This window comes from Balaenoptera musculus, chromosome 15 (genome assembly GCF_009873245.2).
Source record: "Balaenoptera musculus isolate JJ_BM4_2016_0621 chromosome 15, mBalMus1.pri.v3, whole genome shotgun sequence".
Classification (NCBI taxonomy): domain Eukaryota; kingdom Metazoa; phylum Chordata; class Mammalia; order Artiodactyla; family Balaenopteridae; genus Balaenoptera; species Balaenoptera musculus.
The window spans coordinates 24726809-24753260 of record NC_045799.1 but is presented as its reverse complement, the minus strand read 5'-3'; the positions used below and the strand labels follow the sequence as shown (position 1 = coordinate 24753260).

General features: G+C 34.9%; 1 protein-coding gene across 3 annotated transcripts in view; it reads left to right on the top strand.

Moving 5' to 3' along the window:
• Window positions 1-26452, top strand: part of ITCH (itchy E3 ubiquitin protein ligase) — a 122819-nt gene that overhangs the window by 85828 nt on the left and 10539 nt on the right. For all 3 annotated transcript variants that reach the window (XM_036825208.1, XM_036825210.1, XM_036825209.1), the window contains exons 13-23: window positions 2962-3046; window positions 6377-6505; window positions 10236-10308; window positions 11158-11229; window positions 13709-13797; window positions 15554-15713; window positions 16024-16157; window positions 16456-16596; window positions 21150-21270; window positions 21704-21808; window positions 23730-23826. In XM_036825208.1, the coding sequence (XP_036681103.1) occupies window positions 2962-3046; window positions 6377-6505; window positions 10236-10308; window positions 11158-11229; window positions 13709-13797; window positions 15554-15713; window positions 16024-16157; window positions 16456-16596; window positions 21150-21270; window positions 21704-21808; window positions 23730-23826 (1206 nt within the window). The remainder of the gene's footprint in view (window positions 1-2961; window positions 3047-6376; window positions 6506-10235; window positions 10309-11157; window positions 11230-13708; window positions 13798-15553; window positions 15714-16023; window positions 16158-16455; window positions 16597-21149; window positions 21271-21703; window positions 21809-23729; window positions 23827-26452) is intronic.

The following is a 26452-nucleotide window of genomic DNA, read 5'->3' as shown; positions in this document are numbered from 1 at the left end:
TCATTGTTTTATTCATCAAGTCAGGAAGTGGTTTGATGTGCATTCAGGCTTGGTGTTCAGTTATTTAGGAGTTGTTTATCATGTGTTTTTTGAACGAGGTAAGAAATCAGCTCTGTAGTCACAGTACTTCTCATTAAGCAGGTGAGCCTACAGTTTGCAAGCGCATCACCTTTGAAATTTTGGTTTTCACAGCCTCTTCCAAGAAATGCTTTTATCAGTACTATATACTTAGAACAAACATAGAAATAAGTTTTCTATTAACTTTATCTTACCTCATGTTAGCTTTTTTTTGTTTTGTTGGTTTTTTGTTTTAAAAATGTTTTTAAGCTTTTATTTAGAAAGCCTACCTAGTAAAATCACACTTATGAAGTGTGTGAGCTATAATCTAAGTGCACAAACTAAATATTTAAAATGTCAAACAGTTAGATGTTTTTCACTGAAAAGAAAATCTGCTTGGTTAAGACAGTTAAAAAAGGGACTTCCTTGGTGGTCCAGTGGGTAAGATTCTGCGCTCCCAGTGCAGGGGCCCAGAGTTCGATCCCTGGTCAGGAAACTAGATCCCACATGCATGCCGCAACTGAGAGTTTGCATGCCGTAACTAAGAAGTCCGCATGCTGCAGCTAAAGAGCCCACACACTGCAATGAAGATCTGTGTGCCACAACTAAGACCCAGTGCAGTCTAAATAAATAAATAAATATATATATATATATATATATTTTAAAAAAGACATTTAAAAATGATAAAACCAAAGCACACGAAAAAAGTTCGGGAATAAGGCAAAACTACACAAAAGCCTTAAATCTGTTCATCTGAAAAGAAAGAAAAAGGAATATCTCCATGCCATCCCTAGCTTCATGCCACCGTTCAGTAAACACTGACCATGGGTAAGAAGAGGGTGTCCTTAGCTGAGGTCAGTAACTCACCAGCTCTGATGTGGTTGGCAGGGTGCTCAGACTTCAGAACCCTTGGAGAACCCAGGCAGTGACTCTGTTCATGTTAGCTTTTTGAAGAGAGAATATCTGGCCCTGAAATCTGAACTTACGTGGCAGTTAAAAAGAGAATATACACTCAACTGTGCACTTAGGATATTAATTTTAGATTATAAAAGTTACTTAAAAATTGTACACAAGAAGTTTATTAATTCTGTAAGTGTATTTAAAAATTTAAATTTGACTGCCAAGAACATTAACTTATTTTGTTATTATGTAGCTACAACTGTGTAGCGCTGTGGGTGCTTCTTTTTGCCTCAGAGACAGCTCTTAAAGTTGGTTACATGTTTCCACACTCAAGGTGCCATGACCGGCAAAGCCACTGTTATTATGCAGGATGTGTCAGAAGATGCAGAGTCCATTTTCTGTATATTATACACTCTGGAAGTTCTATTTCCATTTTAGGTCAGCTGATATAGAAAGTACCTGAGATGTCAGGAGCAGATTCATGATACCAGTATATCCCTCTGTGCCACCTCCACCCCAACCCCTACCCCCTGCCCCAGTATCATCACTGCTACTTGCGATCATGGAGTCAGTCCTGGAGATAAGTTAAAAGTTACCAAACACTAACTTTACGAGGCTGTATAATTTGGCCTAACACTCATTCTGCAATATCTTGCTTAAAGAAAGAGCCAAAGGATCTAAATAAATGTTGTTTGAAAAACATATGAACTTGCAAACCATAGGAAATAAAAATTGGCTTTATCACAACAGAGTTAAGCTTAATTTTTTTTTTTTTGAAAATTGCTTATTTTAAGATAACCATGCTTTCTAAAATGTGGGAATCCATTTCATACTATTGAATACTTCAGTTTTCATTTTTAGACATCTTGGCCAAATTTAAAAGATTCAGACATCGGAAGAGACCGTTCTTTTGAAGAATTAATTTGTAATGGAGCAGAGAAGTCAGTAGTTCAAAACAACAGAACTAGTATTAATATTAAAATTTCAAAACTATTTGGTTATTAAAAGAGAAAATAATATCCACACATCTTGTAAACCTTAATGAGAAATCTCAAAGAAGCGGGGCAAATTGTGTAGAATGGGTATAAGAAAACAAGGAGAGTCCTAAAGCAAGAGGCAGGTGGGTAAACAAGCAGCTGCTTCAGATACAGTAAATTAAAGAGCCGAGCCCTTCTGCCCAACCCTTGTGTAAAAAGTTACTGTAGATATTTAGGATTTGGAAACTGGTTGTATTAAGAAACAGGATATATTTTGAAACAGTGTCTTTTCTAGTTGAATAATGCCTAGCATATAGCAAAGAAACAAATTATATCCCCCCATTGTATTTTAAGAAATGAGATGGTGTGATATGAAAACAATCTCTGAATGCAGACATCAGTTTCCATCCTCTAGCTGCTACTTAATTCTGAAATTTGGGACAGATCACTAAGCCTGTCTGAGTTACCATATCTTCAAGATAAAGGAAAACTACCTACTCTGTGGGACTTTTAAGGTTAAAATGAAGTCATATATGCAGAGTTAAAACAGTTAATTATTCTTGCTGCTGGTTGGATTGAACAGAAAGGTCCTATGGGCAGGACATTGTGAATTATGTCTATTTAGTTTCTAGGACAGCACCAGGGACCGGTTTTGTGGAAGACAGTTTTTCCAAGATGGGGGCAGGGGTGGTGGCGGTGGGGAATGGTTCAGGCGGTCACGTGAGCCAGCAAGCAATGGGGAGCAGCAGACGAAGATTCGCTTGCTCACCCTCTGCTCACCTCTTCCTAACAGGCCGAGGACCCAGGGGTTGGGGACCCCTGTTCTAGGATAAGATGATATTTTATAACTTGAGTAAGTATGTGGATTTAATAGTGAAAGAATAAATTAAACCTTTAAAGTTGTGATTTAAAAACTACAAAATCAACAGAGAAGTGAGAAATGGGCAAAATCAACTCATCTTATTTTAATTTGAGGAAGAAGACTATGCCAACTCTAATGCTTTGCTTTTTTTCGTTTGTTTTACAGAGAAGAGAACGGACAGCAATGGTAGAGTATATTTTGTCAACCACAATACTCGTATTACACAATGGGAAGACCCCAGAAATCAAGGGTAAGAACTTGCAGTTATTAGTGTATAGATAACTTCTTAAAGATTGTACCCTATTTCCAACTCAGTTATGAAAAAGATCAAACCTACATATTCTTTCCCCAAAAGCCTTAATTACCCACATACTTAAGAAAGAGAAAAAATTACACTATTACTTCCATATAATGAAGGTGGGTTTCTTGAGAGTACAGGGGGGAAAAAAACCTCACTGGTATATACGAATACGTGTGTGTGTGTGTGTGTATGTGTTTTCCCCCCAAAAATACCTGTTTGTTGTTAGTAAGACTAGATTACTAATTCTAAAGTGGGGTTTTGCAACCTGACATCTCTGGATAGAATTCAGGGAGTATGTGACTTAGAGGGGAAAAATACATACTCATTTTCAGTAACCTTTACCTAAAACTGAGTGTTCTTTCCATTATGATTGTAGGCCACAACCATAATATTAGAATTAACAATGCCTCGGACTTTGCCACCAGTAGAAATCACAGGTTTTTAATATCTTTCTGCAGTTGTTGCAGATATCTGAAAATATTGTTTACACACATCATTACAAGAACTTGCTAGTTAATAAGCCATTAAAGAGGTACATTATTTATTACAAGTTTGTCTTTTTAATATTTATTATGTATATGTAATTGTTTTTCTTTATAACATTATGTGATAGTGTATGTATTAGTTTGCTAGAGCTGCTTTAACAAAGTACCACAAATTGAGTGACTTAAACAACAGAAACTTGTCTTATACATATTTCAAGGTCAAGGTGTCAGCAGAGCTATGCTCCCTCTGAAGGCACTAGGAAAAGATGTGTTCCAGGTCTCTATCTTTGATAGTTCCTTGGCTTGTGCAGCGTAACTCCAATGGCATTCTTCCTGTATGCATGTCTCAAGGTCCAAATTTCCCCCTTTAATAAGGACATCGATCATATTGGATTAGTGGCCCACCTTATTCCAGCATGATCTCATCTAATTACATTTTTAATAACCCTGTTTCCAAATAAGGTCGCATTCTGAGGTACTGAGGTTTAGGATTTCAGCAGAAGAATTTGTGGGTTGACACAGTTCAGCTCATAACAATATGTAATGCTATGTGTTTATCAGATTTCCAGAGGGTTCCATTCGCAGGGAATTTGGTAAGCTATATAGTCAGAAGGCACAGTCCCCACAAAATTGTCCTCACTTAAGACATCAGCCACAAGCTGGGAGGTCTCCAAGACTACTCTCACTTCAGACTGACTGACTACAAATTTAGGGTGTCTACCCAACCACTTTCAGCTTCAGTAACTCACTAGAGAGACTAGAACTCTCTGAAACCTCTTATACTCACAGCCTCCTTTATTACAGGGAAAGGATACAAACTAGAACCAACAGAAGGAAGAGATGTATAGGGCAGAATCTGAGAGGGTTCCAAATGCCCAGAATTGATGTGGAACAGTATGTGTTGAGTATTGCCAGCCAGGGAATCTCACCCTAGTCTCTAGTATCCAGAGTTTTTATTGGGGCTCCATCATGTACTGCCTGCGTAACTAACCTTTAGTTTCCAGCTCTTCCCCACAGTTTGGGCTAATACCTATAGTGTCTAGTTACTCCAGAGGTTAGAGCTGATATGGCATATCCCAAAGCCTCCCTCATAAATCACATGATTGACGGTCTGGTGTTCGAAGCCCCTAAGCAAACAAAGATACACTTGACAGGCAGGACATTCCAGAGGCCTAGAGATCACCTCCCAGTAGCTGAGGGCAGTGGTCTGACCTCTGTTTGGGTGTGATTAAATCTTCACATCTACCATAGGTCAGGGTTTTAAGAACCTCTATTTTAAAGGTGTGCTTTAAATTTAAAATCTATTTCTGGGTACCAGCAAATCACAACATTTTATGGAGTTATGGTATTTAACTTAAATATTTTCAGTTTCTTAAAAAGGAATAATTAAGAATTTCATAGGCAACATTTCTAATTTCTCTTTAAAATTCTATCACTAAGGATAGAATAGACCATGTCACCTTTCTGTAATTTGCTACCATTTTTTGTTCCCCCTTGGACCTTTAAAGTTTCAGAGCTAAAGTTAGAATCATATTTTTATAAATAATACAAATAACCCAGTTCTATCCAATTTGTTTTCAAGAAAACAACTTGTTACTGAGCCCATCTTGCAAATATGATTATAACAAATGAGAAGTGTTATCTTCTTAAATTTTTAGTAGTCTGTTTTGTCTGACATTTGTATTTAGTTCTGTGAATATAGTTAAATGTTCTTAACTTTTTGGCATAGTTCACAAAATACTGTTCTAGGCAATGGTTCTAAGCCTTTTGTTCTTCTGAAGTACACTTGAGGAAAGTGACACTCCTGTCAGCAGTAGTGGCTCTCTAAAACAGTGAGATTAAATGCCTCTAACCCCTCCTTTTCTTCCTTTCTGATGTGAACTTGAACATTTCCATTGCTTTGCCTTCTCACCAGACCCACCAGATGAGAAAAATGAAACTGTAGAATAGAGAAAAATGAACTGGAAAATATGGATGCAACTTGGAACACTGAAGTTTAGAGAGATTAAGCAAGGTCTAAAGATAGGTATTAAGGAAGTGGGTAGGAATACTCCATTAAGAACATTTGAGTTGCCTTAACAGGAATAATAGAGATTCTGGACAAGGGGAAAGGCTTCACTTGGAGGTTTGACAGACCATGTCTTGTTTAGGGAAATGGTGAGTAGGCGTACACTACACAGGGTTCATGGAAGGGAGGTGGAGGTAGAGTGCAGAGGTAAAACTGAAAGGAAACATAGAGGGCAGAGTATCGAGACAGAGTGAGGACCAAATGGAGGAGTTTAGGTCTTATAATTGGTTAGTGGTGAATAGTGATATCACTTTTAGAAGAGAACGAATTTGTTCAGATCTCTGTTTTAGTACTCTATCAGCAATGTGAAATATGAGTATAGGACCAGAGTGAGACTAGAGGCAGCAAAACCAGTTAGACTGCTGTTATGAAAGTTTAAAAGAGAGATGAATAAAGCCAGAGTAAGGATGGTTGGTGCTGGTGATTGAAAACAGTGATGAACATGAAAACTTCTAAGGCAGAATTGGCAGAACTTGGTTACTATGAGATGTTTAGGCAGGTAGGGAATACAGGCAAAGTAGATGGGAGAAGACTGATGGTTGATGGACCTGTTGACATGTGTAACATGCTTGTAGGATTTTAGTAAACAGCTGGAAAATACTGGACTAAATGGTTTTCTAGAATATTTCTACCGCCTTTATGGGTATTTTTAGTTTCTGTACTTGGCAAACAAGGAACTCTTTAACATTTTTTATTTGTTTATATATGTTTCTGTGTTTTATATAGTCAATTAAATGAAAAGCCCTTACCTGAAGGCTGGGAAATGAGGTTCACAGTAGATGGAATTCCATATTTTGTGGACCACAATAGAAGAACAACCACCTATATAGATCCCCGCACTGGAAAATCTGCCTTGTAAGTTTTCTAAATGTTTTGATTAAAAGTAAAACTGATTCATAAGATTTTGATATAAAGATCTCAATTACCAAAGAGTGCAATTCTTACATTTCTTGAGGTGGCTTGCCTGTAGGTCTCTGATCACTAAATGTTTTGTATTTCCATTAGCTTCTTGAATATTTTCTCCTAGAGACTTTCCATATTTGTTACCATCTATTCACAGCATTAAATGAGTGTTTAGAAATTATCAGTATAGTACTGCTCACCAATTAATCCCTGATTTCTGATACCTACTTTCTTTCATTTCTATCACCTTTTTTTTTTGACTTACAAAAGTTCTATTTACACATCTATCACCTTTTAACTTGAAAACTTCCATTACTTTTTCTTTTCCATTTTTGAAAAGTAACTGTTTTGATTTGCTTAATATGTTTTGTTTAGGTTTTTTTTTTAAAATTATGGTCAAACAGACATAACAAAGTTGACCATTTTAGGTGTATATCTTAATGGTGTTAAGTACACTTATTGCTGTGCAACCATCACCACCATCCATCTCTAACACTTTTTTATTATCCCATACTGAAACTCTGTACCCAGTAAACAATAACTCTCCAGTCTCCCTTCTCCCCCAGTCTGTGATAAGTACTGTTCTACCTTCTGTCTCTATGAATTTGACTAATCATACAATGTTTGTCCTTTGTGACTGGCTTATTTCACTTAGCATCATGTTTCCAAGGCTCATCCATGTTTTAGCTTGTATACATGTGGTTCATGGACATTTGAGTTGTTTCCACCTTTCAGCTATTGTGAATGATGCTGAGAACATGAGGGTACAAATATCTGTTCAAGTTCTTGCTTTCAGTTCTTTTGCATATATATTCAGAATTAGAATTGTTGAATCAAATGATAATTCTGTGGGTTTTTTTTGAGACGTTGCCATACTGTTTTCCACAGTGGATGCACTGCTTTATGTTCTCACTGGCAGAGCACATGGGTTCCAGTTTTTCCACATCCATACCAACAGTTGTTACTCTGTGTGTGTGTGTGTGTGTGTAATGCCATCCTAATTAGTATGAAATGGTATCTCATTGTGGTTTGTATTTCTCTAATGATTCATGATGTTAAGCATCTTTTCATGTGCTTATTGACCATTTTGTATATCTTAGAACAAACGTCTATTTCGGTTCTTTGCCCATTTTTGAATCAGGTTGTTTTTTGTTGAGCTTTAAAAGTTCTCTGTATATTCTGGATATTAATCCCTATCAGATATGTCATTTGCAAATATTTTCTCCCATTCTGTGTATTTCCTAAGCACTTCATAGCTTTAGCTCTTACATTTAGACCTTGGATTCATTTTCCGTTAATTTTTGTACATGGTTTTAGTAAGGGTTCAACTTCATTCTTTTGCAAGTGGATATCCAGTTTTGCCAGCACCATTTGTTTAGTGGACTTGGCACCCTTGTCAAAAACTATTTGACCATATATGTGGAGGTTGATTCCTGGCCTTTCTGTTCTATTTTTCTGTATGTCTGTGTTTATTCCAGCACCACACTGTTTTGACTGCTGTAGCTTTTACTAAATTTTGAAATCAGGAAATGTGAGTCCTCCAACTTTGTTCTTTTTTGAGATTGTTTTGGCTTTTCAGGGTCCTTTTGAGATTCCATATGAACCTTAGGATGGATTTTTCTATTTCTGCAAAACAAAAACAAAGACATTGGGATTTTGATAAGGATTGCATTGAAGTTTCCTTTGGTTAGTGTTGACATCTTAACAATATTAAGTCTTCTAATCCATGAACATAAGCTGTCTTTACATTTATTTGTCTTCTTTATTTTCTTCCAGCAATGTTCTATAGTTTTCATTGTGCAAGTCTTTTACCCTATTGGTTAAATTGATTCCTAAGTGTTTTATTGTTTTTGATGCTATTTGTAAACGGAATTGTTTTGTAAAATTTCCTTTTCAGATTGTTGATTGTTAGTGTATAGGAATACAACTGATTTTTGTATGTTTTGTGTTCTACTTTGTTGAATTTACTTATTAGTTCTAACAGGTTTTTTCGTCTGGAGTCTTTAGAGTTTTTTATATATAAGATCATATCATCTTCAAACAGAAATGTTTTCTTCTTCCTTTCCAATTTGGATGCCTTTTCTTTTTCTTGCCTAATTGCTCTGGCTAGAACTTTCCATACTGTGTTGAATAGAAGTGATGAAAGCAGGCAACCTTGCCTTGTTCCAGATCTTAGAGGGAAAGCTTTCATTCTTCCACCATTGAATGTGATGTGAGCTGTGGGATTTTCATATATAGCTTTTATTATGTTGAGTTGGTTTCCTTCTAGTTTGTTGAATGTTTTTTATCATAAAAGGATATTGAATTTTGTTGAATGCTTTTTTGCATCATTTGAGATGATCGTGTGGTTTTTTCCCGCTTATTAATGTGTGGTGTATTACATTGACTTTTCATATGTTAAATCATCCTTGCATTCCAGAGATAAATTCCACTTGGTCAAAAGGATTAAAATGTTAATCCTTTTAATATACTCCTGAATTCAATTTACTGGTATTTTTTTTTAGGATTCTTGCATCTATGTTCATAAGAGAGATTGGTCTGTAGTTTTTCTCTTTTTAATTTTGTTAAGCACATTGTAAACATACTTTTTAATTTTTTTATTTTAATTAAGTTGTACTCAACATACAATATTGTTTCAGTTGTACAATGAAGTTTTGTTTTCATGTAGCACCTATGTCTGGCTTTAATTTCAGGACATTGCTGACCTCTCGTTACTTTTTTTAATATGCAGAAAATATAAAATTAAACTTTCATGTTTCAAACAAACTAGGAATTCAGGCCAATTAGGTATTAATGAAATTAGATATGTAATAAATTACAAACAGATACTGTTGTATCATTAATCTTAGTTACAATTAAGTTTGGGCACATATAGCAGAAAACCCCAAAACAATAGAGGCTTGTATGAAACAGAAGTATATGTCTCTCTATCATTAAAAAATAGTCCAGTGGGACTTAAATAGCACACTACTGAATAATCCATGACTCAAAGAAGTTGCTCACTAGAAATAAGGAATTTTTTTTTACTTTATGATAATAAAAGCAAAACATCACCGTTTGTGGGATTTAACAAAAGTAGTCTTGGAGGAAGACTTAATTGCTTTAAAGGACTAGATTAGAAAATAGGGTGTAAAACCATTGTTCCCTGCTTCCACCTTAAGAAGCTAGAAATAGAAAAGTTAATTAAGTACAAAATAAGCATAAAAGCAGAAATCAATGAAATGGAAATGAAAGAACAGAAAAATCAAAGCTACAAGTTGGGTCTTCAAAAATTTAATAATATTGGTAACCCCTAGTAAACTTGAGAGAAAAAAAGAGAAAAACTGGGAAATGTAGTCTGCCCAAGTAAATCTCAAGATTCTGTTAAGAACAAAGGAGAGAATGGATTCAGGAATAGACACCATTCTCAGACAGAACCTCCTTTACCTAGTCCTGTTATATTTGGCTGTATATAAGAGAGAATCTCACAACAGGGGCTTTAAAAAGATCAAAGTTTATTTCTATTTTTTACTTAAAAATAGTCATGGGAAATTTTTTTTTTTTAAAGGTGGTGTTAGGAGTATGCTGTACTAGAGCATTTTTGTATTTGACTACTAAGTTCTTAGGGAGTGTGGTATTGTGTTTTCCTTCAATATTTTATCTTACAAGAAGCTATATATGTCATATTAACATTCTTCCTCAGAGACAATGGACCCCAGATAGCCTATGTACGGGACTTCAAGGCAAAGGTTCAGTATTTCCGGTTCTGGTGTCAGGTTAGTATTGGGACTGTATTTCTGTACTCCTTTTATTATGTTGCTTACACAATCAGTGATTGTGAAAATAATTAACCTGTAGAAAAACAGGTAAAATGGAAGCATTGGAATTTTTCTCCTATTTTTAGGTCAAAGAAATAGATTTATCCCTTAGATAATTTATGGCTTCTCTTGTCCAGAAGAATAAATTTGAAACCATTTGAATAAGGAAACATTGCTACTCATTCCAGTACTCATTATTTTCAGATTGGAGAAATCTTCAAACAAATGAGTTAAAACATTTCTGATGTGTAAATTATAACCAGCTCCTTTCATATCTAGCATTTGATATAAATGACTTTGATAGATCCGTACATATGTATCATTTTGATAGATACTTTAGTACATATATATGGTTATAGTCAGAGTATGTTTAACAGATGTGATCAATTATTTCTGATGTATTATAAATGTTTACTGAATTAATGATTTCTTTATGGGGTCTAAATAAAATTAACGGACTAGTCAAAGTGTTACTATGATGAATATTTTTAAACTTCAAACTCTTGTACTGGGCCTGTGCAAGCAAAAAGAATTTGAATTAGCTTTTTGAAAATTTAAAGATTTGTTTGACTCATTAAGTAATCACTGTGCATACGACATCTTGCTTTCTTCTGTTTCTTATGTATCAGATGATCTATAATTAGCATGAATACTCACAAATGCATGGTTAAACATTATTAAATAAAAGTTCATATTCATAGTCTACTTGTTACTGTAAGCAAAAAAGTAAGTAAAATTTTACCCTTTTGGTTTTTTGATAGGCCATTTTAATGGTGAGAGTTGACTTAAGACATTCTTATATTTCAGCAACTGGCCATGCCACAGCACATAAAGATTACAGTGACAAGAAAAACATTGTTTGAGGATTCCTTTCAGCAGGTACTGTTTCATCCACTTAATGGTTTGCCCCCTGGCTTCCAGCCCAAAACCTTTTGGTGCTAGCAGTTCAAACACTTTGGAACTTTTTGAGATGGAGTCCTTGAATTTTTTAAGTCTAATCTCATTGCCAGCTACCTTAACACTTAAAATTCAGGAAAATGCAGATAGCTTTGTGTGTGTGTTTTGTGTATGTGTATGTTCTGTGCTTTTGAAATGTCAGAGTAACTTAGTATTAGTTTCAGGTTTCCATTTCTAAGCTCAGTGTTTGATTTGAAATAGATATTTAAGTAAAAAAATAGGCTTTTGGTAGACAAAGGTTTGGAAGTACTGTATGAACATACTGGATACAGATAGAAAAAGAGAGGAGAAGACTTTGTTTTTATACTTCTGTATTGCTTGCGTTTTTATAATAAGCATATTTACTCCTATAAAGAATTTTTTATGTAGTAAAAAATGTAATTGGTCATTGATGACAATATCTAAAAATAATGTTTTCAGGAGTAGTCAACAAATGTTTTAGCTGTCCTCAGAACCTGAGTTAATTTACTACTTACCTTTATTTTACAACTTTGTTTACCAACCAACTACAGCTAAGTATTAAGTGATTTTGATATATTAAAATGACCAGTGGAAAAAAATGTCTTAATATGCAAACATCCAGTTCGTCCTTGTTTTATGGCCAGATGTGGTTGTGATTCATTATCAAACCCTTATGATAATTTTGGTAGCTACAGCTTCGAGAAGTGCTAAACCAAATGCAAAGGGAAAAGAGATTGTCTGAGATAGTTGACAATAGCTGTCTACTTACTTTCAGAAACAATTATATTCTTTACTAATGGAACCTCAGTTATTAACATTGAAGGGAAATGCCAGTTGGCATCCTGCTAAGTAGGAGCAGATATTGTTTTAGGAGCAGAGCTTGACTAAGGCCACTTAGAGAATTATGAGTCATTCTCTTGATCTGATGTAAGCAAGGCTCCAAGGCCATTCTCTACCCCGTGATTACCTATTTCTTATTTTCATGTTCGTAACCAGTATGCAGTCACTGAGTAGTCAGTCTCTGGTGGGCCAGTTTCTTGGAACATAACTTGCTGATAGCAGTGCTGAAAAGATGCGAACATGAGTAAATGTCCCTTTAGCTATTGACGCCTAGAGGCTTTCGCAGAATGACAGACCAGATGGTGCTAAAACAGTTTTTAAAAATTGTCACCCTAAACTCTACATCCATCCAATAAATGTGAAATAAAAAGAGAAAAATTTGATTGCTTTGGAAGAGTGACGTATAGCAAAATTAGCATCAGATTTTCTTCATAGCATTTGGATAAAGTTGTTTGGGGTAGTAGGTGTGTTTTTCTTGACACAGCACAACTGCTTATGGGGGAAATTGCAGGAGAAACACTTCTTTTTTTCCTTCATATTAGGCATTTGTTAAAAGGTATTATTTAAAGGTATTTTTTTCCGGGAGAACAGCAGGCGAGATCAGGGACACCCCTACGGTTTGGGGAGCAGCCACAGGGACAAGGAGTAGCCAGAAGGAACAAGAAATGAACAGAAAGGATAATTTTAACTTATAACATTTCTCATTTGCGTTGCTATATTTCTAGCCTATAGTGTTGTAGAATACTTGTCATAAGCATTGAATTTTTTGTTATATCTGGCATTTTCTTGTTTGAGTGGGATATGAATTCATGAAAGTGTGGGAACTGAGAGAGCCCTAGCATAAGCAGGTCACTTACTGAGCCTCTCTGGATATTTAAATGTGATTGTTCATTCTTATCCTTTCATGAAATAGAATCATTGTATGGACTTTATTCTCTCCAGGCCCTGTCATTTTTTTCCCTAAGAGTAATTAATGTTTGTAATCTTTCTACTGGCCCAATTTTGGGCAAGTAATTAGATACTTTTAAAAAGCAAGAACCCAAATGACCTCTTCATTGTAGCTCAATAATGGTACTGTCCTTCAAATATGAAGATGATCTTATTAACCACTGTAGTAGAATACAAAATTTGAGTAGTTTTTCCAGGTTTCCACTGAGAATGAGTTTTCAAATTAACTATATTTTCTCTGCAGCCTCTCTTTTTCATTTCCAAGTTAACCAGTTAGTTATTATGTGTACCTTTTGTCTATAAAACAAACCCAAACCTCCCCAAGCCAAAAAAGGACCTAAGCTCTGCTCATGGTCACAGTTACTCTGCTCTAAACAAATGAGAGAAGGAACTTTGTCAGTAGTAGGATCATTTAAAAGAAAATTATATATGTATAAAGTATACAGAAATATAGATATGTATAATTTATAAAACATTATGAAACTTTAATGTATTTTCCGTATGTGTGGTGTTGACCAAACCACAGACACCATTCTATGTCCTGGGGAATTTAAGTTACTTATAATGCAGGAGATTTCTAACCTGGAAGTAAGTGGTATAAGGTGTTTCTACTTTTACCGATTCTTTTACTTCTTTTTTTTTTTTTTGGTAGATAATGAGCTTCAGTCCCCAAGATCTGCGAAGACGTTTGTGGGTGATTTTTCCAGGAGAAGAAGGTTTAGATTATGGAGGTGTAGCAAGGTAGTGATAATATGAATACTCAGAACTTAGTTCCTTTCCTCCAAAGGTATCATTACACTTTGCTTGCAAGTATTATTTTCTCAATTTTCTGTTTCAGGAAAATGAAATGTAGCAAATTTTTGTACCTTTATTAATGTTACAATTATAAAATTTCAAGAAACATTAATTCAGCACTTTCTAAGGTGCTGCTAGTTGATTTCACCCACATCACTCCTTTAATCCTCAGGATAACTCTGAGAGAGAATTTTACAGGTAATAATGAGGTTTAGAGACTCACCAAAGACACATAACTAAGTTGTAGAGCCTGGATGCAAGCTTTACATCATCAAACCAGAAGCCAGTGTTCAGTCCACCACCTCATATCTGTTCCACAGAACATACAAGGCCCTATAGTGTTCAGGTCACTTTCCCCATCACAGATTCCTGATAGAGATAATAGTCAGTCAGTTCCAAACTGTGATTAATATATGTTTTGAAAATATAGAAAGCTGTATAAAATAGGAGTTGAAATTATAAATTCTCCTTTCTTAATATTGGAGCTTCTAATCAAACCCTTAGAAGATAGACTCAAGCAGGAAATTGCTTTGCTTATTCCATAACAGTATATATCATACCAGGTTAAAAATTTGCATAGTGGTGGCAGTATGGAAAGCCAAGGACTTCGTAGTCAAGACTGGATTTGAATCCTTTTTCTGCACTCAGTAGTATAACTTGGGGCAAATATCTTCATCTGTAAAATAAGAATAATCATATCTACTTCTCTGGGATTATTGTGAAGAGTAGAAATACTGTTTGTTAATATCCTAGTTCAGACCCTGAGTCTTTGTGGGGTCACTAACTGGTGGCTACATTTGAGGGATTTTTACTTAGGTTTTGTTTCAAAAGCTCACATTTCAAATGTATGAAGTAATCACAGGTAAATAACAAATATGAATGGAAACATTTAATTTTGTATTAGGTAAAGATAATTCAGGAGGGCAATCATTCATTCTTAACTAGAAAATTAACTAGCAGTATTAAAGTATAAGCAGGATTACTACCAGAGGCCATAAACCAACAAGAGAGGAAACTCAGGCACGAGCTGATACCCCATATATTGCCCCAGATTCACTCTGCCTACTGTTCTGCCAGACCTTCACCCATGTTACATAGTTAATAACTATAATCTTACGTTAGTGTTGGTTGGTATTTTCACAGCATTTGAATTAGAGCCTCTTAGTATTTTCCTAATGAATGAGTAGCTTGAATTAAGTACTTTATTGCCTCTGTGAATTGGAAGGTTTTTCGTATTTATCTAAGATTTAGAGAGCAGTGGAACTTAATGAGCATCACTGAGGGGCTTTGTAATGGATGGAATAATGTTAGACTTGTTTCAGCTGTTCTAACCACATGGGTCAACAGTGAATTTTAAACTTGCCTATGTATAGTATTTCACTGATTCTAAGACTGAATTTTTCATATTTTAACATCTCTGAAACTGAGATGTGTATTACAATTGGAAAAAATTTTTTAGTGGTTCATCAAATAATGTTGTCTTTAAAGTCAATGATGTCTTAGATTCTTTGAAATACGCAGTGTGTAAATATCTCTGTACAATAGATGTCAGTTTGTACAGAGGCAGTGAAATCAATAAGAGACTAGAGAAATATCGCCATCTGAGGAGTATAGATTCCTGAGAACTTTATAGCACTGCTCTTTGATTTATTGGTATGGTTACTTACAAGATTTTTCATTCTAAATTTTCTTTTGATTTCAGAGAATGGTTCTTTCTTTTGTCACATGAGGTGTTGAACCCAATGTATTGCCTGTTTGAATATGCAGGGAAGGATAATTACTGCTTGCAGATAAACCCCGCTTCTTACATCAATCCAGATCACCTGAAATATTTTCGTTTTATTGGCAGGTTTATTGCTATGGTAAGTACAAGTGGAGAACTGTGTTTACGTTGCTAATTCAGCAATACTAAAGCATTGTTTCTTTAACTTTCTCATTTGAAATTTTCTCATCATTAAGACATGTCTAAGATTGGGCTTGTTATATCTGCCCTTTTCCCAGAAATATTCCATAATAGATCATATGACAGGGGAGTTTGTTTTGTTTGTTAGATGAGTTCTTCATTCAAAAAACAAAAACATTCTGAAATACAATGAGATATAAGATATAAAATCTTTTATATCTTATAAGATATAAAATTATCTTAAATGGTATTGTTTTCTTCTTGCATAGGCTCTGTTCCATGGGAAATTCATAGACACAGGTTTTTCTTTGCCATTCTATAAGCGTATCTTGAACAAACCAGTTGGACTCAAGGATTTAGAATCTATTGATCCAGAATTTTACAATTCTCTCATCTGGGTTAAGTAAGTTTGTTTCCTTTTAATTTATCATTGTTGTGTTGGTAACGTATTCAGACTGTAAGCATGTAATTGGTTTACTGAATTTAAATGGTTTACATTAAACCTGTCTCATTATTCAATATGATAAATTTTATAGAACTGTCTTAGGCAAAAATGTGATTTTAGAGCATAATGTTCCAGTTTTGTTGTTAATTCCGATGTTACAGTTTAACAATAGTTATTTAAGAACATAGTCCTTTAGTTAAAAAAAAAACTTTTACATGACTGAATTAGTGTAACAGTGTTACTTTCATTTGGGCAGAGAAAACAATATTGAGGAATGTGGTTTGGAAATGTATTTTTCCGTCGATAAAGAAATTTTAGGTGAAATCAAGAGTCATGATTTGAAACCCAATGGTGGCAATATTCTTGTAACAGAAGAAAATAAAGAGGAATATATCAGGTAAGAGAGAATGCTCCTTTTGACATAGTTTTTAGCCTTTCTGTTGGACTGTATAGCACGTTGATAATTGCTTAGTAGTACTAGTGGACAGTATTTCAAAAAATATTTGCCTTTATACTAATTATGAGAACTGCTCATGTATTGTTAAGGATGCAATACACCACGTCCTACCTTGTAAGTACATTGAGAGAGGAACAAGAAAAGTGCTATGGGAGACATCCTTTCATCTAGCTATAATCATGGAGCAAGAATCTGATGGTATTTAATTTGAGCCTTGATGGTTGGGAAGGATTCAGTTATGTAGAAATAAGAGCAAAAGTTATATGCAGAGATACAGAGGCTGGAAAGCACAAGTCACAAATCGTAAATAGAGAAGAGTTGCCATGGTGTGTGATGCTGTCAGGCAGCTCAGAATTGATAGCCCATTTGCCATGTCCTGCATTTCAGAAGCCAAGGAAAATGAAGAATCTTTAGAAGATGTTGTGGCTAATAAGTTATGATAACCCTTAAGAGAACAGTTAGAACTGTAGCCCAATGGTAGATATAGAGGCCAGATTACAAGAAATTAAGGACTAAATTCAGTAGACAGTCTAAATTTCTTTTTAACGAGTCTGGCAGCAAAGCCCATGAGAGAGGGGACAGATTGTTGTGGAGGCAGCAAGGTAGAGGGACTATCCTGCAGGTTAATTCAAACTGTAAACCTTACAAAGAATTAGTCTAGTGGATGCTAATGAGTTTAATCCCCACTTTCTGATATATTTCAATTTAACCAGAAATATGAAAATTTGTAAAGTAATAGAAAAGAATTTTGGTCATATAGAACTTTCAGTTTTTCTCCAGAAGTGTGAGTGTTAAGGCTAGAAGCAGTGCTGGATCACTTTTTTAAATACCAATTCTGTAACTACTATGCCATGTAACATCATGGCATTGAAAAGAATCTCAAATTTATATGCAGATATTTTTGTGGGGAATATTTGAAGAGCAGGTAAAATTTTTAAGTAAAAAGATGGTTTTCTTAGTGTAGTCTCTTATGCTTTGCATTAGTTCATACTTTTAGTCTCAATAGTTATTAGTTCACTGACATATTCTCAACACCAGTTCAGTCAGATAGGGGTGAGATTTCACATAGCTACTGATTCTTGAGTTCCAGTTTCTGGATCTCTTGCCTGCTTTTCTACTTTTTAAATATTAACATATCCTCTCCACATTTCTTGTGATTAATATTTGCATGGTATATCTTCCTCCATCCTTTATTTTCAATCCTTTGTCTTTCTGTTTAAAGTATGTTTCCTAAAAGCAGCATATTCTTAGGTCTTGCTACTTTTATCCATTCTGATAATCATTACTTTTAGTTGCAATTGGTACATTTAAATTTAATGTTATTACTGATATGATTGGACTTAAGCCTGCCACCTTGCTATTTGTTTCTTCTATTTCCCAATTTCTTTTGTTCCTCCTTTCCTGCTCTCTTTTGTATTAATAATTTCTAGTTTTCTTTTTATATATCTTTGGTTTTTTCTTAGCTATACCTCTTTAATTTTTAGTGACTGCTCTAATGAATATATGCATCCTTAACTTATCACCTTTAATTAATATTATACTAATACATTAATATTATATGTAGCATCATAATTTATAATTAATATACTACTTGTACATTATAAGAGGCTCATAATAGTATAATTCTGTTTATCTCATTTCAGCCATTTGTGCTATTGTTATTATTTTATTTCTTATGTTTATAACCCCATAATACTATATTCTTGCTTTAAGCAATCAATAGATTTTAAAAGAAATTAGGGAATAATAGTCTTTTATATTTACTCACATTGCTGTTTCTGGTTCTCTTCATTTCCTTCTGCAGATCCATTTTTTCCATCTGGGATCATTTCCCTTCAGCCTTAAAAACTTCCTTCACCATTTCTGTTAGTGTGTGCCTGCTGGCAATAAATTCTCTCAGCTTTTATCCAAAAACATCTGTATGTCATCTTCAGTTTTGAAGGATATGTTCACTAGATTTAGAATTCTAGGTTTATAGTTTTTTTTTCTCTTTTTTTTCAGCACTTTCTTTCAATAATGTCATTCCGTTATTGTCTTCTATTTTTGATGATGTGAGCCACTGTTTCTCTTGTTTTCTGGATGAAATGTATGTTTTTTTCTGTGGCTTTTAAAAGATTTTCTAAAGGTTTTTTAGCATTTTGCCTCGTATATACGCGCTTTTATGTTCTCCTGATTGATGCCATTTCAGCAGTTGTGGAAAATTTTTGTGCTTTTTCTCTGTAGATGTTCCTTTTGCTTCGTTCCCTCTTTCATACTTCAGAGACTTCAGATACATGTATATTTAACCTTTGATATCATCCCAGATGCTGTTTATATTTTTTTCATTTTCTCTGTGCTTCAGTTTAGGCCATTTTGATTGATCTTCATTTGAATTCACTGCTTTTAAGTTCATCCAATTAAATTTTCATTTCAGATATTCAGATATTCTTTAATTTCCATTTGCTTCTTTCAAGAGTTTCTGTGTTGAGAATCTTCATCTCCATATATTTTGTCCATCTTGTCCTGTAAATTATTTAATACATTTTTAATAGCTTTTAGAAAGTATTTACTAACTTCAGCATTGGGCTATCAGTTGGCCTTATTCTATGGACTTTTTTCTCTTATGGGTCACATTTTCCTGCTTCTTTGCCTATGTAGTCATTTTTTATTGTGGATGACATACGGTAGAGACTCTGAGTTCTTTTTTTTTTTCCCTTTTGAAAAGTATTGAGTTTTGTTTAGACAGACAGTTAAATTAAGGACAGATCACATTGATTGTTTGGAAGCTTGCTAGAGCTAGTCTATTTCCATTTTGCTTTTAATCCTAAAACATAATGTTTATTCCTAGAACATGGTTCATAGTCCTTACAATGGAAAGCCCAAGGTGTTTTACCATTAATTTGTGAGAATTAAGCTTAAATTCTATCTCTACAGCCCTAGGTGGCTGCTGAAATTTCTGGTTGGGTCTTTGGCTTTCCAGTTGTTCATTGCACAGGGTTCCTTGGAGTTTCATCATCCTAGACATGTGTATTTAGGAGTGAGCTAAGGAGTTGAAGTGTGTTTCTGTGCAGATTTGGGAGCTCCTTTTCTTTGTCTTTTTTCTTCCAGGGATTTTTCTGTAGCTGCTTTGGCAGCTTTACGCTCCCAACCTCATGTCTCCTCAGCCCAATAATACTGTTGCTTTTAGTTTGAGTTTCATTTCCCTGTGCTCTTTGTAAACTGGGAAGTGCCCTCAAAGGAAAAGCCTAGTAAACGCGGCTCTGCTCCAGTGTGCCAGCTTCCTTCAAGAATCTTGTCCCCACCAGTTTCTGCCTGCCTTTGGTTTCTCTCTGACACCTTCAGACATTTGTTTTCTGTAATTTGCCCAGTGTTTATAATTATAATCACCTGGAAGATTAGTCCAATACAAACTACACTGCCATTTTCCAAAATTTCAGAGTTTTAATAAACTTTAGGACTTTGGTTGTCTGAAATTGTTAAGAAGTAATCAAATGCCTAAAATACGTGTTTGCTTGTTAAAATTGTTAAAATAAATATTCTGTAATAAAACAAAGTTTGTATTTGATGTGATTTTAACTCTGTTAATGTGTATCTATGTAGATGAAGATTAGAAGAAAATTTAATCTGATTCAATCAATATGTCCAAAAATTTGAGTCAGTCAGTAGAAGTTGAGCACTGAATATTTGATATAAAGGAATTATTGTTCACTTTTTTGGTGTGATGATAGAATTGTAGTTATGTTTTTAAAAAACATAAATAAAAAAATAAAGACGCAGAAGTAGAGAATGGACTGGAGGACACAGTGGGGGAAGGGGAAGCTGGGACGAAGTGAGAGAGTAGCACTGACATATATACACTACCAAATGTAAAATGGATGGCTAGTGGGAAGCTGCTGCATAGCACAGGGAGATCAGCTCCGTGCTTTGTGATGACCTGGAGGGGTGGGATAGGGAGGGTGGGAGGGAGGCTCAAAAGGTAGGGGACATGGGGATATATGTATACATATAGCTGATTCACTTAGTTGTACAGCAGAAACTAACCCAACATTGTAAAGCAATTATACTCCAATAAAGATGTAAAAAAAAAAAAAAAAAAAACTTCAAGCTGCTTCAAGAAAGGAATAGCTTATACTCCTGAATCTCCCCCAGCATTGAGCATAGCATTGAGCATATTTTAGGTTAAGACCTTAATTAATGATGAACTAACCTTGAGTTACAGAGATTTTGCATAATAAATTATGCAAATTAAAATAAAAAGAGGCCTCATCTTATAGAAATATATACTGAGATGTTTGTTTAAAATGAAATTATATGCTATCTAGGGTATGGATAGGGGCATAATGGAATAAGATTGGTATTGTATTGAAGCTGAGATATCTGTACATAGGGTTCATTTATTTTACTTATATATATATTTGACACTTTTCATAAAGTTTTAAAAAATTATTTTTAGACTCAGAATTTAAAGGTAAAATCTGAACTTCCTCATAGTTTTTTTTATATTTATTTACCAGAATGGTAGCTGAATGGAGGTTGTCTCGCGGTGTTGAAGAACAGACACAAGCCTTCTTTGAGGGCTTTAATGAAATTCTTCCCCAGCAGTATTTGCAGTACTTTGATGCAAAGGAATTAGAGGTAATGAGTTGTTCTTTCCTCTGCAGTATGCTGGTAAATAATGCCTTCAGGTGTCTGTTTTCAACTCACTTTATCATCTTTCCAATGGCAATAGTATTTTTTATTCTGGCAGTATGTTTCTGAAGCATCCCCAGTGGTTAAAAGAAGTCCATAATTTCTCCAAATATATAAAGTGTTATCAAAAAAAGAAAAGTATTAGACCCTCTGTCCAGTGAGTGACTTATATACCTGAATATGTGTATATATGACACCAATTATGGAAACTCAGCTTTTACAAAAAATATAGATAAAATTCTTGATACACAGTTTACAAGCCAAAGCCTCCTGATTAAATTTTTGAAAGTTGTTTAATACTAGTCTTAACTATGTCTAGCATTTTTATATAGGTTGTACAGTTACCTAAAGAAACCATTTGTCTTTTTCATCCCTAAAGGTTCTTTTATGTGGAATGCAAGAGATTGATTTGAATGACTGGCAAAGACATGCCATCTACCGTCATTACACTAGGACAAGCAAACAAATCATGTGGTTTTGGCAGGTTTGTCTCAGTTTCTTTCTTTTGGAAGACATACCATAATTTTTGTAGAAATTGCTTACCACAAATGGAAATGAGTCACAGAAAAAAATGTAGCAGTATGTTAAGGCTCCTCATTCCATTCTATGCATTACAATAAATGAATACCGATTATAACAGCATTCTTTGATTATTGCCAAGTAAGCAACACACACCTTGCACCTTTGCCCAGAGTATAAGACAACCCCAGATAATAATATTCCCCTGCATTTGATCTAAATGCTTTTGGAATTTTATAGAACTGTCTGAAGTATGGTTTTCATCATTCATATCTCATTGAGAATTATTTAATGTTTAGAAGGTGTAACTTAAGCGAGAGCCTTGGTTTGGAATCATAATGGTGTCTCTTCACAAAATTTCTGCTATAAGCACCATGAAAAGTTGCTCAGCATCACTAATCATTAGGGAAGTGCAAATTAAAACCACAGTGAGACATATATATACCCATTAAAAGGTGGCTATTATTAAAAAAAAAAAAAAGAAAGAAATAATCATCCTTGGTACGGATGTGGAGAAATTGGAACTCTCCTGCATTGCTGCTGGCAATATAAAATGGTACACCACTGTGGAAAACAGTTGGTGGTTCCTCAAAACGTTAAACATAGAATTAATATGGTCTAGCAATTCTACTCCTAGGTATAACCAAAAGAATTGAAAGCAGGGACTCAAACAGATACTTATATAACTATGTTCATATCAGCATTATTCACATTAGCCAAAAGGTGGAAGCAACCTAAAATGTCTATCAAGAGATGATTGGATAAACCAAATGTGGTATATATATATACAGTGGAATATTGTCCAACCTTAAGAAGAAAGGGAATTCTGACATAGGCTACAACATGGGTGAAACTTAAGGATATTATGCTAAGTGAAATTAGCCAGGCACAAAAGGACAAATATTGTATGAGTCCACTTATATGAGATATCTAGAATAAGCAAATTTATAGAGACAGAAAGTAGAATAAAGGTTACCAGGGACTGGGGAGAAGGGAGGCAGAAGCAAGGAGATAAGTTTAATGAAATGAGTTTTTGTTTGATACAATAAAAAAGTTCTGTAAATAGTGGTGATGGTTACACAACAGTGTGAATGTACTTAATGGCATTGAACTGTACACTTAAAATGGTAAATTTGTATGTTAATGTATATTTAACCACAGTAAAAAAAAAATTTTTTAATGCCTGCTAATTATGTAAAGAAATTTATGTAAAGAAATTCATAAGAAGCTGAGATGACTGGGCTTCTGTAACAAATACAATTAGTACAGTAGGATAAAAATTCTTTACAAAAAAAACATTTGGCTGAGACAAAATTCTTGTGCTACAGGCTAGAAAGCATTCTCTAGACACTTAATGTTTTGAGTTAGAATTGTAGGAGTTAAAAGCCACATAATTCTGGCAACACATAGCTACACCAAAACATAAAGAACATTGAGAGAAGAACATTACTGGGATATATCTTGGTCAGAATTTGTGAGCTTGATTTCATTTGTTCATAAAACCAAAAAGTCTGTTCTGACTCAACCTCTGTGTCCTTTGTAATGACATGAATTTCTATAGGACAGGCAGATCTAGAGGGAAAAGGAGGGGTGCCCTAGAAGAGCTGATCTTGAGACTGCATGTGTAAGGAGCTCTTGGGCCCAGGGCACTCTTCTTTTTCTGTTTCCCTATAAGGATGTGGTACTAGGATTGGTATAGGGGAAGGTTGGTAGGGCTTTTGACAAACATGGAGAAGCTCTACCATCCACAGTGGTGGGTTCAGTCATTTTCCAGTGCATCTAACACTGGGAGTTTGGTTAAGATTTGAAATGATTTTTTTCTTTCTTGTTTAGTATTCTGAACGTCACATATGACCTATGTATCTCTTTAAATGTGCTTTTAACAGTTTGTTAAAGAAATCGATAATGAGAAGAGAATGAGACTTTTGCAGTTTGTAACTGGAACCTGCCGATTGCCAGTTGGAGGATTTGCTGACCTCATGGGTATGTCTACAGGATCACTTTTCCTATACAGAAAATTGTTTATCACACTGCTGTTGTATTAATGTGTATACAGTGTATCAAATAACAAAGACAAGTATATTTTCTTAATTAGACACAGTTAACCTGGATTTGTGTCAACTTTTTTTAAAAATTATTTATTTATTTATTTATTTATTTATGGCTGTGTTGGGTCTTCGTTTCTGTGCGAGGCCTTTCTCTAGTTGCGGCAAGTGGGGGCCACTCTTCATCGCGGTGCGCGGGCCTCTCATTATCACGGCCTCTCTTGTTGCGGAGCCAGGCTCCAGACGCGCAGGCTCAGTAATTGTGGCTCACGGGCCTAGTAGCTCCGCGGCTTGTGGGATCTTCCCAGACCAGGACTCGAACCCATGTCCCCTGCATTGGCAGGCAGATTCTCAACCACTGCGCCACCAGGGAAGCCCTGTGTCAACTTTTAAATCACTTTGTAATCCTTATCTCTAGAAGTTTTTAACTCTTAGGCTAGATCCCATGTTTTAACTCAGTAGGATAATGGTCTTCTATATGTAGATCTGTTTCTTCATTCAGTCATAAGGCAAACATTTCAGTGTCTCCTATGAGAGACACTACTATTGTTTGTATTATATTTTAATGACTTGTTTACCACTCTTCCCTGTTATACCTGGAACTCTTTGAGATATAGATCCATATCTTCATCTTTTTATTTCTAGTGCCTAGTACAGTGCCTGTCACATAATAGTCACTGATTAAATTGTATGTTATTTTGAAATGAATGACCTTAAGAATATTTATTTTGTGACTAAATAAGTAAATTCAAGTCTTTCTTTAACACTAACACTATGCAAGTACCATAAGAGGATAGAAGTTGTGATCCCTAGGTCTTTTTCAGCTGGAGAAGAGAGAGTCAGAATTAAAGAATTAAATAGGCAATTCTGGATACAGTGTGTGGAACCAGTTCAAAAGACTTTAAAAGCCAGACCAAAAGAATTTGGACATTACTTAGGGTTTTGGAAGCTGTGGGAACTTTTTGAAGACAGGTGAACTTGCTGAAGCTGCCTTTTAGGAAGATTTGATAGTAAGGTATAGCATGCAGATGGAAGAGCCTGGAAATAGGAAGAATGATTAGAGCAATGATAAGAACCTGATCTTAGGAGATAAAATAGGGATGGAAAAGAAGAGAGAAATGCTAGAGAAGTTCCAAAGGTAGAAATAGGACTTGATTAGAAAATGAAATATAAAGGAAGAATGTTTACCATGTTATGAAACATGGAGAAGTTGTGAAATGTAAAGAATCTGCTGACAAAAAATTGCAGAGGAAGGAACACTCCCAAACTCATTCTATGAGGCCACCATCACCCTGATACCAAAACCAGACAAAGACACTACAAAAAAAGAAAATTACAGACCAATATCACTGATGAATATAGATGCAAAAATCCTCAACAAAATACTAGCAAACAGAATCCAACAACACATTAAAAGGATCATACACCACGATCAAGTGGGATTTATCCCATGGATGCAAGGATTCTTCAATATACGCAAATCAATCAATGTGATACACCATATTAACAAATTGAAGAATAAAAACTATATGATCATCTCAATAGATGCAGAAAAAGCTTTTGACAAAATTCAACACCCATTTATGATAAAAACTCTCCAGAAAGTGGGCATAGAGGGAACCTACCTCAACATAATAAAGGCCATATATGACAAACCCACAGCAAACATCATTCTCAATGGTGAAAAACTGAAAGCATTTCCTCTAAGATCAGGAACGAGACAAGGATGTCTACTCTCACCACTATTATTCAACATAGTTCTGGAAGTCCTAGCCACAGCAATCAGAGAAGAAAAAGAAAAGGAATACAAATTGGGAAAGAAGAAGTAAAACTGTCACTGTTTGCAGATGACATGATACTATACATAGAGAATCCTAAAACTGCCACCAGAAAACTGCTAGAGCTAATTAATGGATATGGTAAAGTTGCAGGATACAAAATTAATGCACAGAAATCTCTTGCATTCCTATACGCTAATGATGAAAAATCTGAAAGAGAAATCATGGAAACACTCCCATTTACCATTGCAACAAAAAGAATAAAATACCTAGGAGTAAACCTACCTAGGGAGACAAAAGACCTGTATGCAGAAAACTATAAGACACTGATGAAAGAAATTAAAGATGATACCAAGAGATGGAGAGATCCATGTTCTTGGATTGCAAGAATCAACATTGTGAAAATGACTATACTACCCAAAGCAATCTACAGATTCAATGCAATCCCTATCAAATTACCAATGGCATTTTTTACGGAGCTAGAACAAATCATCTTAAAATTTGTATGGAGACACAAAAGACCCCGAATAGCCAAAGCAGTCTTGAGGGAAAAAAACGGAGCTGGAGGAATCAGACTCCCTGACTTCAGACTATACTACAAAGCTACAGTAATCAAGACAATATGGTACTGGCACAAAAACAGAAACATAGATCAATGGAACAAGATAGAAAGCCCAGAGATAAACCCACGCACCTGTGGTCAACTAATCTATGACAAAGGAGGCAAAGATATACAATGGAGAAAAGACAGTCTCTTCAATAAGTGGTGCTGGGAAAACTGGACAG